This window comes from Barbus barbus (assembly GCF_936440315.1).
Source record: "Barbus barbus genome assembly, chromosome: 13".
In the NCBI taxonomy this organism is placed as follows: domain Eukaryota; kingdom Metazoa; phylum Chordata; class Actinopteri; order Cypriniformes; family Cyprinidae; genus Barbus; species Barbus barbus.
This window is the reverse complement of record NC_136741.1, coordinates 2282759-2298978: the sequence shown is the minus strand read 5'-3', so window position 1 is coordinate 2298978 and position 16220 is coordinate 2282759. Positions and strand designations below refer to the sequence as shown.

The 16220-nt window shown below is 35.7% G+C and overlaps 1 protein-coding gene across 3 annotated transcripts in view; it reads right to left on the bottom strand.

Moving 5' to 3' along the window:
- The window catches only part of LOC306879492 (pre-B-cell leukemia transcription factor 1-like), a 79329-nt gene that overhangs the window by 3875 nt on the left and 59234 nt on the right, over positions 1–16220 (bottom strand). Inside the window, exons 3-8 of one of the 3 annotated variants that reach the window (XM_079432478.1) lie at positions 15556–15797; positions 9016–9206; positions 6886–7021; positions 4767–4926; positions 2983–3095; positions 1106–1195 (exon numbers count right to left, since the gene is read on the bottom strand). In XM_079432478.1, the coding sequence (XP_079288604.1) occupies positions 1106–1195; positions 2983–3095; positions 4767–4926; positions 6886–7021; positions 9016–9206; positions 15556–15797 (932 nt within the window). Of the gene's footprint in view, positions 1–1105; positions 1196–2982; positions 3096–3400; positions 4536–4766; positions 4927–6885; positions 7022–9015; positions 9207–15555; positions 15798–16220 lie in introns of those variants that run through there. The other 2 variants (XM_079432479.1, XM_079432480.1) reach the window with 2 other exon arrangements.

The following is a 16220-nucleotide window of genomic DNA, read 5'->3' as shown; positions in this document are numbered from 1 at the left end:
ATATGAAAAATCATATTCCTTTCAAAAAAAATATTCAAAAAAAACCTTTACATTCACTTTTGATCAATTTAATGCATCCTCACTAAATAAAAACATTAATTTAAAAACAGGCTGCCCCTTATATTTTGAACATAAATATATTATATTTTATTATATATTTCTAAACTTGGCCATGGGAACTGTGTATATTATACAATTAATTGTGATTCAAAACAAATGCTATGATTTATTGAGTATGAATGATTTGTACCGTATTAAATGCGTTTTGAAAGCACTTGATGTGAACCGAGCGCCGATCTGTGTGTTTGTGCATCACAGTTAAGCCCACAATACTCCACAAAAAAAGCAGGACGGGATTTGCATACATCCGTGCTTTTCCTGCGAATATGTTTGATCTCATTAACATACGGCCGGCGGAGCGCGGCAGAACGGAAGCGGGACAGAGACGCTGACCAGCCTCCCCCTCTCATCCTCCTCCTCCTCCCCTCTCTCTCTCTCTCGTTCTCGTCTCGGCTCGCTGTCAAGGCCATTAGCTCGGCAGGAACCTGATCTGAGCAATGTGCTTGGATTGCTGTCCCAAGTCCACACTCCGCTCCCCGTGTGTCTGTCGTATTGATTTTCCCCTTTACCACACGGCTTGTCGCTGTGAATTTTCTCAGCGCGCCAAGTTGCCAGCAGCGCCCCTCCCTTCCCGAATACACAGGATGTCCTCCTACGAGTGTTTTACCATAGGCGTGTGGCTGTATTTTTAGCACCGAGTGTTTTTGTGCGCCGCCCTTGTGGGGATAATCATGGTCAGGTGACTTTGGGGCACGGCGAGGGGCCATACATTTGCAGCCGGTGTCACCTGTTCCCATCAGCGGGGCGCGTGGCTGCAGGTGCCGGGCCGATCTGATTGGATGTGATGTGCTCAGACAGACGCGGGCCGCTCTTGTGTCCACGTCTCGCTGGGCAGCGTGCCGCCCGTGGCGCTCGCGACACACAGGCAATCAACTAAGTGACCACGATTCCCAGACAAGTCGCACTAAGTGGCATTCTGAGCCCTATGGCTTTGAAATAATTGGTAGAGGGCAAAACAAGAGGAAGTGTTTTTTTCTCGCCTTACATTGATGCCCTGCGGACTGTACATCTGGTTTGCTGCGAGGCCATCACTGTATCCTCCTGTCTGGCTGATAACATGGCGAAGGGTATCCACCTGAAACAGCGCAAAACAACACGGCAAGGTCAGAGCGAGCTAGACGCGAACGCAAGGTCACAAACAAAGCAAAGTCAGACGACACGACAAAGAAGAAAGCAAGGTCGAAGAAAGCAAACAACAATAAAAGACGACACAACGACAGACGCACAAACACACGATGACAAGCGAACAATAAAACACATTACAAAGCCAGTCTCATCATGGCTCTGTTCTAAAGCCTAGTGAGCTGCCTACCTAGACAGCATTTTCCATATGCTGCCTTATAAGATTCCTTATCTGGGGTAGTAGCATTGTGGATATTAGAATGCATTAGAACAAAAATGATCCAAAATTGAAGACAAAATGAGAAATATTGATTAAAAAATATAAATACACTACTCTTCAAGAGTCGTGGCCAGTAAAATTTGGTCACCAAGGCTGCATTGATTTGCTCAAAAATACAGTAAAATTAATTAAAAAATAATTAAAATTAATGTCATTTCAGCATCTTCAGGCTATTTTCATGGCAAAAACAACTTAAAAAATACAAGTATAACAAATACAATAAAAACCAGCAAACAAACAAACACAAGTTATATTGCACAAGATTTTTGGACATTAACATATGACAAAGATTCTAAAACGTTTTCTGGAAAAATTCTACTAAACTCTTTAAGTAAGTTCATAAAAGAGTTTTCTACATACATTAAAAGCAGGACAGTCCAATAAAATATGTTTGACAAAAAGGAGAATCTTATTTGCTGCTCAAGAAATATTTCTGATTATTATTATTATTATTATTATGCTGAAAACCGTTGTGCTGACAAATATTTTTGTGGAAACATAAATTTTATTTTTCAAAATTCTTTGATGAACAAAGTTGAAAAGAACAGCGTTTTTAATGCATCCTCACTGAATAAAAGTATTCTTTCCAATAAATGAATTAAATCTTACTGACCTCAAACTTTTGAACAGTAGTGTATTTGTCATGTAATAACTGAAAAGCATTCATAGAAAAGTTCAGATATAATTTAAAATGTTCAAACTGAAAGATTTTACACAATTTAAATGTGTTTGTTTATGCTTAATTGTGTCATTAGCAGCTCTACTGAAGTCGTTATTTGAATTGCAGTCAATTAATGCTTAACCGATATTGATGTTTTTTATTGCTGATGCCGATATCTTAGAGAGCAGGATGGCCAATGTAAAGCCAGTATGTATGATATAACACTATTTAATGTAAAGATAGTAATAGCACATGCATAACAACTGCTGAAATTAAAATTATATTTATTTTTACATATATTATGTAATTATATATGCATATAATAAAAAATTATCTGATAAAAAAATACATCTATAAAATAAACATTTATTTAGATGACAACTTCTTGATTTTGTGCTGTCAAAATAAAAGTCCTGCTTCCAACACATCAGCCAAACGGACAAACATTTTTGGTCTATGCCAATAATTAAAAAATCCCACATATCAGCCGATATACTGACTGACCACTAATGTACAGTGTTTCAAATCAGATCCAAATTAAGTCAGCTTTCTATGTAGGCAGTAGATGGGCAGGTAGTTTACAAGCTTTAGAAACAGAGAAAATAAATAAGAAAATCTTTAAAACATTTTTTCCTACATATATTTTTTACTTATAACACACACACACACACACGCGCACGCACGCACGCACACACACACACACAAGAAATGTTCATCATGTTGCTACACCCCTGTGACACGAGCTGCAGTGTGTGTGCTGGTGCTGTGAGGTTTCTGTAGTGATTTATTGGCACTATACCTGTGACTGCACATTGGCTCCCACCTGAGAGCCCTGGTACGAGTCCCCGTTCAGAGACTGAACACTCATAAACAAATCGCCAGAGTTTGACATGTTAAAAGAGCCAGCAGAACCTGAGAGGTGCACAGACACGACAAGAGAGAGACAGAACAAGCCAGAGAAATGAGCTTGAAGAATTCAAGAGAGCAGAAATGCAGTTATAGTTAGAGAAGCTTTTCAGAGCATAAGCTCCAGCAGCCCATGAAGAAAACAAAGATCAAGAGTCGATGCGAAGCAGGAGAGATTCAGCTAAAAGCAAGAGAAAGCTGAGGCCACAGATAAAAACTCAGATATGTGCATAATTGTTTGAATTTATAATAATAATTGCATTTCTTTTTTCAGCTAAACGGAGATATGAATCCAAAACAACAGACCCAGTGAGAGCAAATGCCATTTTTAATTTGATGCAAACAAAAACACGTTTGTCAGAAAAATGTGTCAAATCTTTGATTGATCTCGAGTCAGCACATTTGCATATGACTTTATTTCTATAGTTTGACATTATCACACATCTTTTTATAATCTTTTATAATCCATAACTGTTTTTGTTAACTTGTCAAAACTTGACATTACTTTTGAAAAGTTTGGGGTGAGTAAAATTTCATTTTTATAAGAAATTGATATTTTTAATTAGCATATTAAATTGATAAAACGTTACAGAAACAACATTTATAATACTGCCAAATGTTTATATATATATATTTTTTTTTTTCAAGCTTTTCTTCTGAACTTTCTATTCATTAAGGAATCCTGAAAAAAATGTTCAATGGTTTCCACAAAAATATGAAGCTGTTTTGAACATTGCTAATAATCAGAAATGTTTCTTGAGCAGCAAATCAGTATATTAGTATGATTTCTGAAGGATCATGTGACACTGAAGACTGGAGTAATGATGCTGAAAATACAGCGCTGCATCACAGAAATAAATTACATTTTAAATTGTAATAATATTTCACAATTTTACTGTATTTTTGATCAAATAACTGTAGCCTTGGTAAGCAGAAGAGACTTCTTTCAAAAGTATTAACAATCTTACCGACCCCAAACTTTTGAACTGTATTATTATTATTTAGTCATTTAGCAGATGTTTTTATCCAAAGCGACTTACAAATGAGGACAACAGAAGCAATCGATTGTAGTATTAAAACAACTAAAACAGATCCAAAACTAAAACTTTATAAATACTATACACATTTAAAAAAATTAAGAAATAAAAATGACAAATGCATACAACAAAACTTAACATTTAAATGAAAAACTAAAAATAAAGCTAAAAACAATTAAAATATTAAAGAACAAAAGGTACGAGTATAATAATGCTTCTAATATAACACTAAGCTAAACACTGCAGACACGGACAAGATCCACGAGACAGAACGAGACCAAACGTAGTATGTATAATATTTGGTCAGCTGAAGGATTGATGTCCATTGTCTCTCCCCCACAGTCATGCTTTCATTTGTGCAGAGCTCACTGAAGTCTATGGTCATATGTGCTTTAACTAGACGAGTCCTCTGGGTTACACAAAGAGAACTAATGAGACAGGAGCAGGACATGCTGTGGCCCACAGAGCACCTCGTCCCGTTTTAAGTGAAAACTTTTTAAATGTTTTTCAGAGTCAAGTGTACTACAGCTCCACATACAGTAAAGTCTTCTCATATACAGTACTAACAAAAGACATTTCCCACAATGTGACCCTACACCAAAGGCTCTACAGCTGCATGGCTCTATGAAGGGAATCTCACCTGCTGAGTTTGGAGTGGACGGGGAGTTGGCCTGGCTGCCATGTGCCACAACACTCGCCGCGTTCACAGCAGTTTTGGCCGCGTACATGTTGGCTTCCTCCTGGAATTTTCCGATGTTCTTCTTATATCGGATCCGTTTGTTTCCAAACCAGTTGGACACCTGCCCACAAAAACATTGTCAAGACGTGTGTTTTCCAACACTCTGTCCTCTTGAACCCAGTGCACACAAATCATGATGGACAATTCAAAATAAACAGCTTCTTAGATGAACCGTGACACACTAGTCACACATTACATCATGCAACAATCATGTGTAGTTTGCAAATATGTACAGTATAGCGTTCAAAAGTTTTGGGTTTGGTAAGATTTTTTAAAGAAGTCTCTTGTACTCACATTTATTTGATCAAAAATACAGGATTATTGTGAAATATTATAATAATTTTAAATAACGATGCGTGTTAAAATGCAATTTATTGCTGTGATCAAAGCTGAATTTTCAGTGTCATTACTCCTTCAGAAATCCGTGTAATTTGGAGCTCAAGAAACATTTCTGGTTATTATCAATGTTGAAAAAGTTCTGCTGCAGAATTTGTTCTGGAAACCGTGATACATTTCAGGATTCTTTGATTAATAGAAAGTTCAAAACAGCATTTATATTAGATAGAAACCTTTTGCAACATTAGAAATGTCTTTAATGTCACTTCAGATCAATTCATTAGATCTATTTATTAATTTCTTTTAAAAACATCTTGCCGACCCCAAACTTTGAACAGTAGTGTGAACAATATTCACACAATGCACTGAATATCATAGTTTAATGCACGCTCAATGCATCTACTATTTTTAATTATTTAACCTTTTCTCTTTCTTGATTCATTCTTTAATCAAAGTGTTAAAAGTTCAGATATTTTCTTGACAAAAATTAAAACAAAGTTAAAATCACCAAAATGAAAATGAATTTCCATGTGAAAATTTCCAGTAGAAGGACTGAAATAATATTTTCTGTGCTTCAACAAATATTTTTCATTAAAAAATAAATAAGAAATCAGCACACATGAACGCATGGATTCTTTACAGCAACACTACCACTTTAAAAATGATTTGTAAATAAAACAAATATTATCGGACAATACTATTTCAGTCTTTCTACTTGAAAATCTCACATTAAATTCAATGTGTTTCTTTATAATTATTTGTGAAATTTACTAGCATTTTTTGAGTGAAGCTTTTTTTCAGTGTAGAACAATGAAATACACAGAAATTTAGCATTTTCAATTTTATTCTGATAGCATATTTTGATCACAGAGCGTATGACCAGTTGAAGCAAAATGCAACAGCGGCTGGTAGACGTCACAACAGTGAAGGATGCTATCGACAGGACTTGTGATGGCCACAAGGACAGAGGTCTAACATGATGGACACACACACACACAAACATTAACGTTGAAATAAATGATCACTTGCACGCTGGCAGCTATGATCACAGTATACACCGACAGCAATCACTCAACACACACTAACGCCCATTACGGCTAATACAGCAGCGGATGAGGCTCTGCGCTAATGATAAACACCATTACCATGAAAAGCTAATCAATCCTGCGGCTAAGCTTCCCGTTCCCGCGAGAGGCTAAAGGTGTTTCTATATTACAAACAGCGCGGCAGTCATCACTCTTCCCGCGAGTCTGACTCAAAACCAGGCCTAAATGCATCATACAATCATTTCAGCTAAATTTATTAAATAGTTTAGAATGCATTATGCATTTAGCGCAGCAGATGAAAAATGCTAAGAGGCATGCGGTGCCATGCTGCAAATGATTTTGTTTTGAGTTGCATGAGCTTGAACTCACGTGAGAATAACTGATATATTTTACATGAAAAATAGAAACAAACATCGGATGTGTCTCTATATCTAGCGAGTTGCCTACCTAGACGGCACTTTTGGAAAACATGCAATTGTAACTATGGTATTTTTTGTAATTGCATGGCATATACATATGTTAAACATGCTACTGAATATTAGAGAACCATGGTATTGCTATCATTGAACTATGACAGAGCAATAGTGTGTGCAAGATTTGGACGAGCGAGAACGAATGGATGGTTTTCAGTGTCGTACCTGCGAGACGGTGATTGAACACTTCTTGGCCAGCTCTTCTTTGGCCTCCTCGCTGGGATACGGGTTACTGAGATGGGAGTAGAAATATTCATTCAGGATCTCTGTGGCCTGTTTGTTGAAGTTTCGTCTTTTCCTCCTGTGCAGACACAAACACATCAGATTTGGACAACTTGCCAGAACTTGTGCTGTTTTGTTTAGTTGCATATACTTCATGCATCATATCAAACATTTAGGTAAATACAGAGGAAGTCTGTGGCCAAGTACACTTGGGTGACTCATTACTTGAAGAGAATTAGAGACAAACCACATCTTTTTGTTGTTGTGGGATATAATGAGAAAGTATTTAATCTTAGATAAACTAGTGAATTAAAAAAAAAAAAGCATGAAAGCAGGTCAAAGTAACCATGAAAAGTACCTAAACTATTCAACCCTGTTACCAAAGTTAATGTGAGAAAAATGATCAAACAAATATTTGTTCTTTAATTTATGGGAAATAATAATAATTTGATCAATAATGATACATCAACACTAACCCTCTACTGAGTATTAGAATGATTTGCAACCGTTACCTATTTATTTTATTGCACTGAGAGGTATTCAATATTGGATCAACTATAGTTTATTTAATTTAAAAAGTTAAATAAATAATAAAACCTAGCATGAAAAATAGGTAAAAGCTACCATGAAAAGTGTCTAAAAAGCTACTACTCAACCCTGTTACTAAAGTTACTGTAAGAAAATGATCAAACAAATATAAATACACTTTAATTTATTGGGAATAAACTACAATTTGATCAATAATGAAAAATCAACTAACTAGCTCTCTTCTGAGTGATAGTTGGATTTAAATTCAATATGCAACCCAGTTACCTCTTTATTTAAACTTATTTTATTTCATTTCAAATTAATTTACTTTCAGTTTTTCATTAAATTTAAATTTTACTTTATACTGACTAAAAGTTTTAATATGCAACCCGTTATCTATTCATTTCATTTTATATAATTTTATTTCAAATTCATTTGCTTTCACTTTAATTTGACTTTATACTGAGTGATAGATTGATTTAAACTGTATATGCAACCAGTTTATTTTAATAGATTTTTATTTCAATTCATTTTATAATATTATTTTATTTCAAACCCATTTTATTTGATTATTTTATTCTATTTTGTTTTATTATTTCATGTATTATTTTATTGCATTATATTATTGTATTTATTTATTTTGATGTTTTCTGGAAGAAAAAAACCCTACATATTAATCCCAATCTAAATTGGTAACATGAAACACATAAAATACATGTAAAATAAAGCAGAACATGTAACATTTAGTTTGGCCTCCTTACACCATTTTCATAGATTAAGGCCATATTTGTCAGCCTACTTGGTGTAAACGTGCAGAAACAAATTCAGCAGGCAGACGCTTTATGCTTGAAAAGAAGAATAAAGCAGACCCCACACACAGTCAAAGAGAAGAGCTTTAAAACGACCGTAAATTGAGCTTTGGGTGCCAATGAATTCAACCTCCTCTCGGCATCACTCATCTGTGGGTTAAGAGTGTGCGATTGGAGCTCATCTCAGGGGCTTTTACATATGTAGCACTGAAGGGCCGGAACAGAGGGTGAGCCGATTTCCTCCCCAAAACCCCTCCTCACTAAATGCAAATGAGCACAGCATGGTCTCAGCCGGAGAGAGGATTAATCAGAGGAACTGAGCATGCTCCAAAGAGACGGAGAATGGATTCCGAGCGCTGCAAGGAAACATGAAGCTCATTTAAATGTTATGCCTCAGACTCCAGGCTTCCAGAGTGATTTATCCGCACAGAAATGTATGCAAATCCCAGGCACGTTTCAAAGAGAACAAGCGATTACATTGAGAAAGGGACGGACTCGACACCGCAAAGCGTGTGTGGGTTTAGATGCGGCCCTAAAGTGCAAGAACGGGGCCTCCACTCCCTCGGGGAGGGAAACGGGAAAATGCACGTGTGCAAATAAAGCACAGTAGCATTTGTTTACATGAACGTGAGAGTTACAGGCTTAGTGCAGAGCGTGATCCGCTCAGAGGAGAAGAACGAGAGCATGGGGTTTGGTTTGCACTCAAATGCACGAAACAAACGCAACATGCACGGACCTGGCGTCGAGGAAGCGGGAGCGTAGGATCATGACGGCCTCGCAGGTGCTCTGCTTGAGCTGCATCTGGATGGAGCTGAATTTGCGGTGGATGATGCCGACCATGCGCTCGATCTCTTTGGGCGAGATGGGCCGCGTGCGAGACTGCTCTCTCAGCAGGTTCATCACATGGGTCGTGAACTCGTTACACGCCTGAGAGAGGGAAACACAGACACCTGCATGTTACCATAACAAGATAAGGGTTAAAGAAACAGGTTATCATGGAATAACCATTAGTAACCATGAAGGTTATGTCATCACAACTGTGAGCTCATTAACATATGACCGCCTATATTTATATATCAACAATTCAGTATTAAGCAACTTTTTGACACTAGCCAATTAGCAAATCATAACAGTTCATTTACATACAGAAACAACAACAGCCTGTTTAATTCTAATGGTCAAAGCAGAACAGACTGTTACTTAAGTGTAGACTAGCTTAAGTGTGATTATTTATTAAATTAAAACTTATCATTTTAAAGAGTTCAAAGACTAAACACTTACCTATCTTTTCTATTGTACATACCAAGGTGACTTAAATTGATCAAAAGTGACAGTAAAGACATTTGTTACAAAAGATTTCTATTTTAAATAAAAGCTACTCTTTTGCTGCTCTTTCTTGTCAAAGACACCTGAAAAATAAAGTATCACAGTTTTCACAAAAATATGAAACAGCACAGCTGTTTACAACACTGTTAATAATCAGAAATGTTTCTTGAGCAGTAAATCAGTATATTAGAATGATTTCTGAAGGATCATGTGACACTGAAGACTGGAGTAATGATGCTGAAAATACAGCTTTGCATTACAAGTATAAATTATACGTTACAATATATTCAAATAGAAAACAGTTATTTTAAATTGTAATAATATTTCACAATTTTACTGTTTTTTTCAAACAAATGCAGCCTTGGTGAGCAAAAGTAACACAAAAAAGTCATACTCACCCAAAACTAGTGTACACCAAATGTTTCCATGCTACTTAAAATTATACACTGGAGCTTCATTGTGAACACTTTCAGCAATCATAATATTAAATATCATCCATAGTAAAAATATCAAAAATGTCAAACTTATTCACGCATACATATCCACACATGAATCCTGAATGAACAGTATAGTGAGTGTATGGCAGTGTGGATGCGGTCTATGTATTGTAATGCAGTGATATCTATAAAAACTCATCCATCTCTCGAGCCCTCATTCCTCCATAGAGTTCATTAATCACGCATAAAAATGAGGGTGACTGAGTCGTTACACTTTCAATATTGTGACTTAATTCTGAAATGGCCTCATTGGCGTGAGATTCTCATTACTCACAGAGCGACACAAACAGATGAGTAAGAGAGCAGAGCGTGTCAGGAGAACCAGGACTCATGGGAAGACCACAACAACAGTTACAGAGTGGATGATGAAGGGCGTTTTCGCTCTTGTGCCGGGTGGTCCGTGTGTGTGTGTGTTTGCGGTCCTATATGACAGCTATGAATGTCCTTTTGTGAACAAACAAACAGAGGACACCTGGCCCTGTCCCAGAATGCATTTCAGTACATCACCTCTCCTCTGTCCCCACTGTTTATCATCAGGGATGGATCTACTGTCCGAGCGCACTGAGAGCCATACAGCGGCCACTGATACTCGCACTTAAACATGAATGATGCTCATCCCGACACTGGTGGCTTTAACCAGTCAAGTCCTGAGTATTAAGAAGCTACAGCAGCAATCATTTACATACATACCACATTCAAACACTCCTTCTGATGTTCCTGAAGGATTTTTTCAAATAATAATAATAATAAAAAAGTTACATTTTCTGCCATTGGTTTACTGTATTTTCCAGAATGTCATTTTTTAATCATCTGAAACATGCTGTGAGTCATTTTCCAAAGAGACTTATATAGTGCAATTAATTTACTCCAAAAAATTTCTTAAGCTTTTTTTAATAATTTTAAAAAGTATTCCAAATAGTTTAAATTTAAGCCATTAGTATACCATATTTTACCATATATGTGTCACATTTTTTAACCATCCGAAATGTGCTGCATCTTATAACCCAACACATCATATATATAAAGCAATTATATAATTAAATAATGAACTTTCTTCAAGAATTTCCTTAAGGATGTTTTTAATAATTAATAAAAAAGCCAAACACAAAATCTAATTTAAACCCCTTGGATTATGGACCCTTTTAACAAGACTGTGATGACGCATTTAACGGTCATCAGCTATATATATTTTGATGTTTTTAAAATTGTATTTATAACATTATACTGTGTATTATATCACCTTTGAATAATAATAATAAAAAAAAACTAGTTCACTCTAATGCGAGGGCGTTTCTAATGCAGCGTCTATGGGAGAGATGGTAAATTTGACATTGTTCGCTTTTCTGACAGCCGTTTTGAGTCTCTCTCAATTGTTTTTTTCCTTTTTTTGAAAGTCATGAAATCACTATAGTGGACAAGAATGCAAAAAATATATTTGTGGTAGTCTCCCATTCACCGCTCTTGAAATTAATCCAACTATGATGACTTCCGCTGCTGAGAAACCCAGAAATGTGAAAACATTTTTTTTTTTTTCAAATATAAGTAACATTTTTTATTCATCTGAAATGTGTTGCAACTTATATTCCAAAGCACTTGTATAATGCAATTAATGTCAAGCATATATTTGGATTCAGTTTTTATTTTTTTATATTATTTATTATTTTTATTATTATTTTTATTTTTTTATATTTTTTATATTTTATATTTTCCATTTTCTATAAAAGATACAGTTTAAGTAATTTTGTTGTGTATTAATGTAAACACACATTTCAGTTACGTTTTATTTTATTTTAAGAATAACATTTTTCTTAATGGTTTTAGTTTTAGTTACAACTTTTGACAGATACAACTTGTTTTCCCCAATTATATTCACTATGAAAAATTCCAGGACTCTGTAAGATTTTATTACCAGGGTTGAGAATCAAAAAGCATTTAATAAAAAAATACCAAAACCTAGTTATGTATGTACATTTCTGTTAATGGTACTAAACTACTCTGACAATGTATTCTGCACAGCTACAGAGTCTACAGCATCACGGCCAGACAAATGATGGCTCAGCGGAGCTGTGTTTTCTCCCAGAGTTCTGCGCTTGCAGTCTGAATTGAATATGATGAAACAGAAAGACTCTGACGATGTGAAATGATACAACAAGACAACAAATAGCCGGGGCGTCTTTCTGCTGCACTGTCCTCTCTGGCTGCACGCAGCAACACACATACAGCACGAGCAGCGCCGTCTGAATCACCAACAAACCACATTACGAGTCCCTTCTGTTGAATCAATCAATTAAAGGCTCAGAAATCTGTCTAAAACTCATGAGTAACTGGTTTGAATCTAATGACTCACTCACTCGATGAATCAGTCCAAATGAACTGTTCTAAGTAGAATAACAAAATTCTATTATTTTAACATTCTATAAACTAACAATGTCTCAAATGAGTGGATCAGCTATTTTCTAAAAATATATAGACATGTAGATACTTCTGGGGACTTCCTGACCCTGCACCGCACCAGCATTCGTTTGTGTTGTTTGGTTATTTATTTATTTAAATTTTTAAGGTTTAAGAGATTGGAACCCGAGTAAAACTCGAAGTCGTTCTTGTTTGTTAATCATTTGAAATGGAGAGTCTTAAGCTAGCTTGCTTCTGTGCCTGGCAGTTGGCCTGATAAACTGCATACAGCTGATGGAAAGCATGAGGCTTATATATATACACGAGGGAGGATCTGATGGCCATGGTAAAACTCAACTGTTTAACTCTAGGGGAGGTGTAAAATGAGCCTATTTTCAAAAAAAGTGGAGTGTTCCTTTAATACGGGGGACCCTCAAGGAAGTGTCATATCACCTGTATTATTCTCACTGTATATTAATGATTTTATGATTCACAATTCTAACTTTTTAAGTAACGTTATGCAGATAATATGGCTTTGGTAAGACTTGATGATATAAATGAGTCGGTTGAATATATGAAATATGTTGAGGAACTCTTGGGCTGGTGTAATAATAGTGCACTGATATTAAATATAAACAAAACTAAGGAATAAGTCATCAGTCGCACTATAAGATGTTGCAGTTGTGCCTGTATTGATAGAGAGTCAGCCAGTTGAGATTGTTGATAATATTAAATATCTTGGCACATACATTAACAGTAAACTGAGTTTTGTGGATAACACTAGTTATAGTTTGAAAAAATGCATGCAACGTCTGTTCCTAATACGGAGAATCAGTAGGTTGGGAGGGAGTCAAAACATATGGGAGATTGCTTACAAATCATTGGTAGAGTGTGCTGACCTATAATTTAACTTCATGGTATGAGCACCTTAATTGTAAGCAGAAAAATAGTCTGGCAAGAATCACTAACATAGCTAGTAAAATCATCGGCAGACCAGAGTAAGCTGGGTGAGGTTTACACCTCAGGATGTGGGAAAGCAGAGTGTATTTTAAAGACCCAACTCATACTCTGTGTGATCAGTTTGTTTTATTGCCCTCTGGGAGACAATTTTTAATGCCTAGAGCAAAGACAGATATCTATAAAATATCTTTTGTACCTGCTGCGGCCGGATTTCTTAACCAAAAGGTGTGATTCGGTATGATGTTTTATGTGTTTTGTAGTAGGATTATGTGTTTGTATGTGTATTTGGTCAAATTTCAACCATGGTTGATAATAAAGATGTATTGTATTGTATATAGTTTTTAGTATTATTCATATACTAATATAATTTCTTATTAATATTTTGAATTAACGTTTTATTTTTATATTTTCAATTTTCATTTATAGTAATTTTTTAGATTTTCTTTGTGCTTATTTATTTTTTTAATAATATTATTTAGGTTTAATTTATTTTTTATTTCAGTTTTAGTTTTAGCTCAGTTTTATTTTTTATATATTTTCTTTCCAGGTACTAATTTTAGTTTTTCAAAATAAACTAATGAATATTAGCCATGTTGCCTTGGCAACTAACCAAAATAAGTAAGTTTTTCATCTAATATTTATATAAATTTTAGTCTTATTTCAAATAACCCACGCTATCAGCGCCGACAAATGTGTGCATATTTAAAACTTCTAAAGGAATTGGAGGAATCAGAAGCAGAATCTTTAAATTCCTTTCAATTCCCAACCTTATTTATTAATCTACATTACATTTTGAATGTTGTCTGCTACCTCCCAGTTTTCGGTGAGCGTGGGAACGCTGGGCTGTCAGCAGTAACACCGGACCGGCCTCTGATGCGTCTCAAACACTAAAACAGGAGGGTGTCTGTGAAATCACATCTGAGGTTGAATGAGCCGGAGCCCCACTGAAACACCCAGAGCATCTCAAACACACTCTTCACATCATCATCTGATCTGACAGACTTTGGGATGGAAAGGCTGCCTGCTGAGCCACACACACACACACACACTACATTAAAGTATAACAACGGCAGTCAAATAGATGTTGCACAAATCTAAATGATGAGATATTACAGTCAACATGAGATCAAAATTGAAGTGTTTACTTCAGCACACGTTGCTGGCGATTCATCATCAGTGCATTTTATTCTAAATAAAATCAAAATGACTTTCATCGGTCAAAAAAACTGCCTGGTTTTGAGTATGTCTGTGAAATCCTCACTAATTCAGATTAATAGCATAGTTATTCAAGCATAATGGTACATTTTAATGGTATGTACAATGGTACATTAATGGTACATGAAAATAACTGTTCATGTTACATTAATTGATTTATTTACTAAATTTGATTAATTTAATTTCAACTGTAAATGGCAGGGTTGTTATAGCTAAAACTGAAACTAAAATTAAAACCATTCAAAAATGTTGCTTACTTGAAATAAAATAAACGCTATAACTGAAATAAAATACAAAAAAAATATATATTTTCTCATTTTAATTTCGTTTGATATGATGTACTAAAATAAATAAAAATAAAAACTATGTAAACATAAAAAGCTATAAAAAATGACAAAAACAACTAAATTACTACCTAAAACATACTAACTTTAACAAATTCAAATGAAAACAAATTAATAAAAATTCATTCAAAATATAAATTAAAACTGTTGATAGTATCTCAACAAAAGCGCCTGGAAAGCAGAAGATAATAGTGTCATTCAGTTCATCTTAGTTCAGTGTTGTTATTTTAATTCAGTTCAATAATATTATTAGTATTGTTGAACATTATTAAGTTCAAAATTATATTTATATAACCATCTTATATAAACACTATAATATTAGAAGAACATAAGATATAAAATATAGAAATTCAAAATGATTAGTTATTCAAGCATAGTTTCCACTACTATTATTGTTAGTTAATTCTGTAAAATCATCCCTTAATGAAGCGTTCAGAATATGTCTGTTTATTTAGCATGTTTGATTATACCATCTGATCAGTGATCAGTCTGGTAAACTGGAGGCTATATTGGCCTGTTACACATATTCTGCAGTGTTCTGACCTGTTCGTACTTCTCCAGCTCGGTGTGGTAGATCTGGCGGATCTGGGTGAGTTTGGCTCTGTAATCTGAGTGCTCGGCCGAGTTATCGGCTCCGACTCCAGCCGATGCCGCCGCCGCCGCCGCTGCCGCAGACCCGCCCCCTTTCTCCGGCCCGGACACGCCCTCCGCCAGCAGCATGTTGTCCAATCGCATCAGCTGGGCATCGGGAGGCTCCTCCTCCTGAGCGCCACGGATACTCAACACTGGAACGAAACAAGCAGGAGAGGTTATTCCAAGAGCTCGATATCCCAGGATGCACCGCGTGACGGCGGCAGAAGCTTATATATATACTGAGTCTGACACGACGGGTCCGGCCTCATCGATCCACACAGAACCCGCTCTTTCTGATAAATTGTCTTTTAAATTGTGAAACAAAAAACGGCCAAGGCTCCAGTTAACTTTGCCAAGTTTTATGATGATATAATAAAACTTAATCTAATTCATATCATGAGCTTCCCACTCTGTGGCTGTAAATCTCAAGAGTCCCTGCGCTCTCCGGCTCTGACACTAGAGGGCCTGAGTGCTTCGATTTTATCTCTCACACACACACACACACACACACACACACACACACAGAGAGAGAGAGAAAGAAAGAAACACACACTCAAATCATTCTCTAGTCTAGA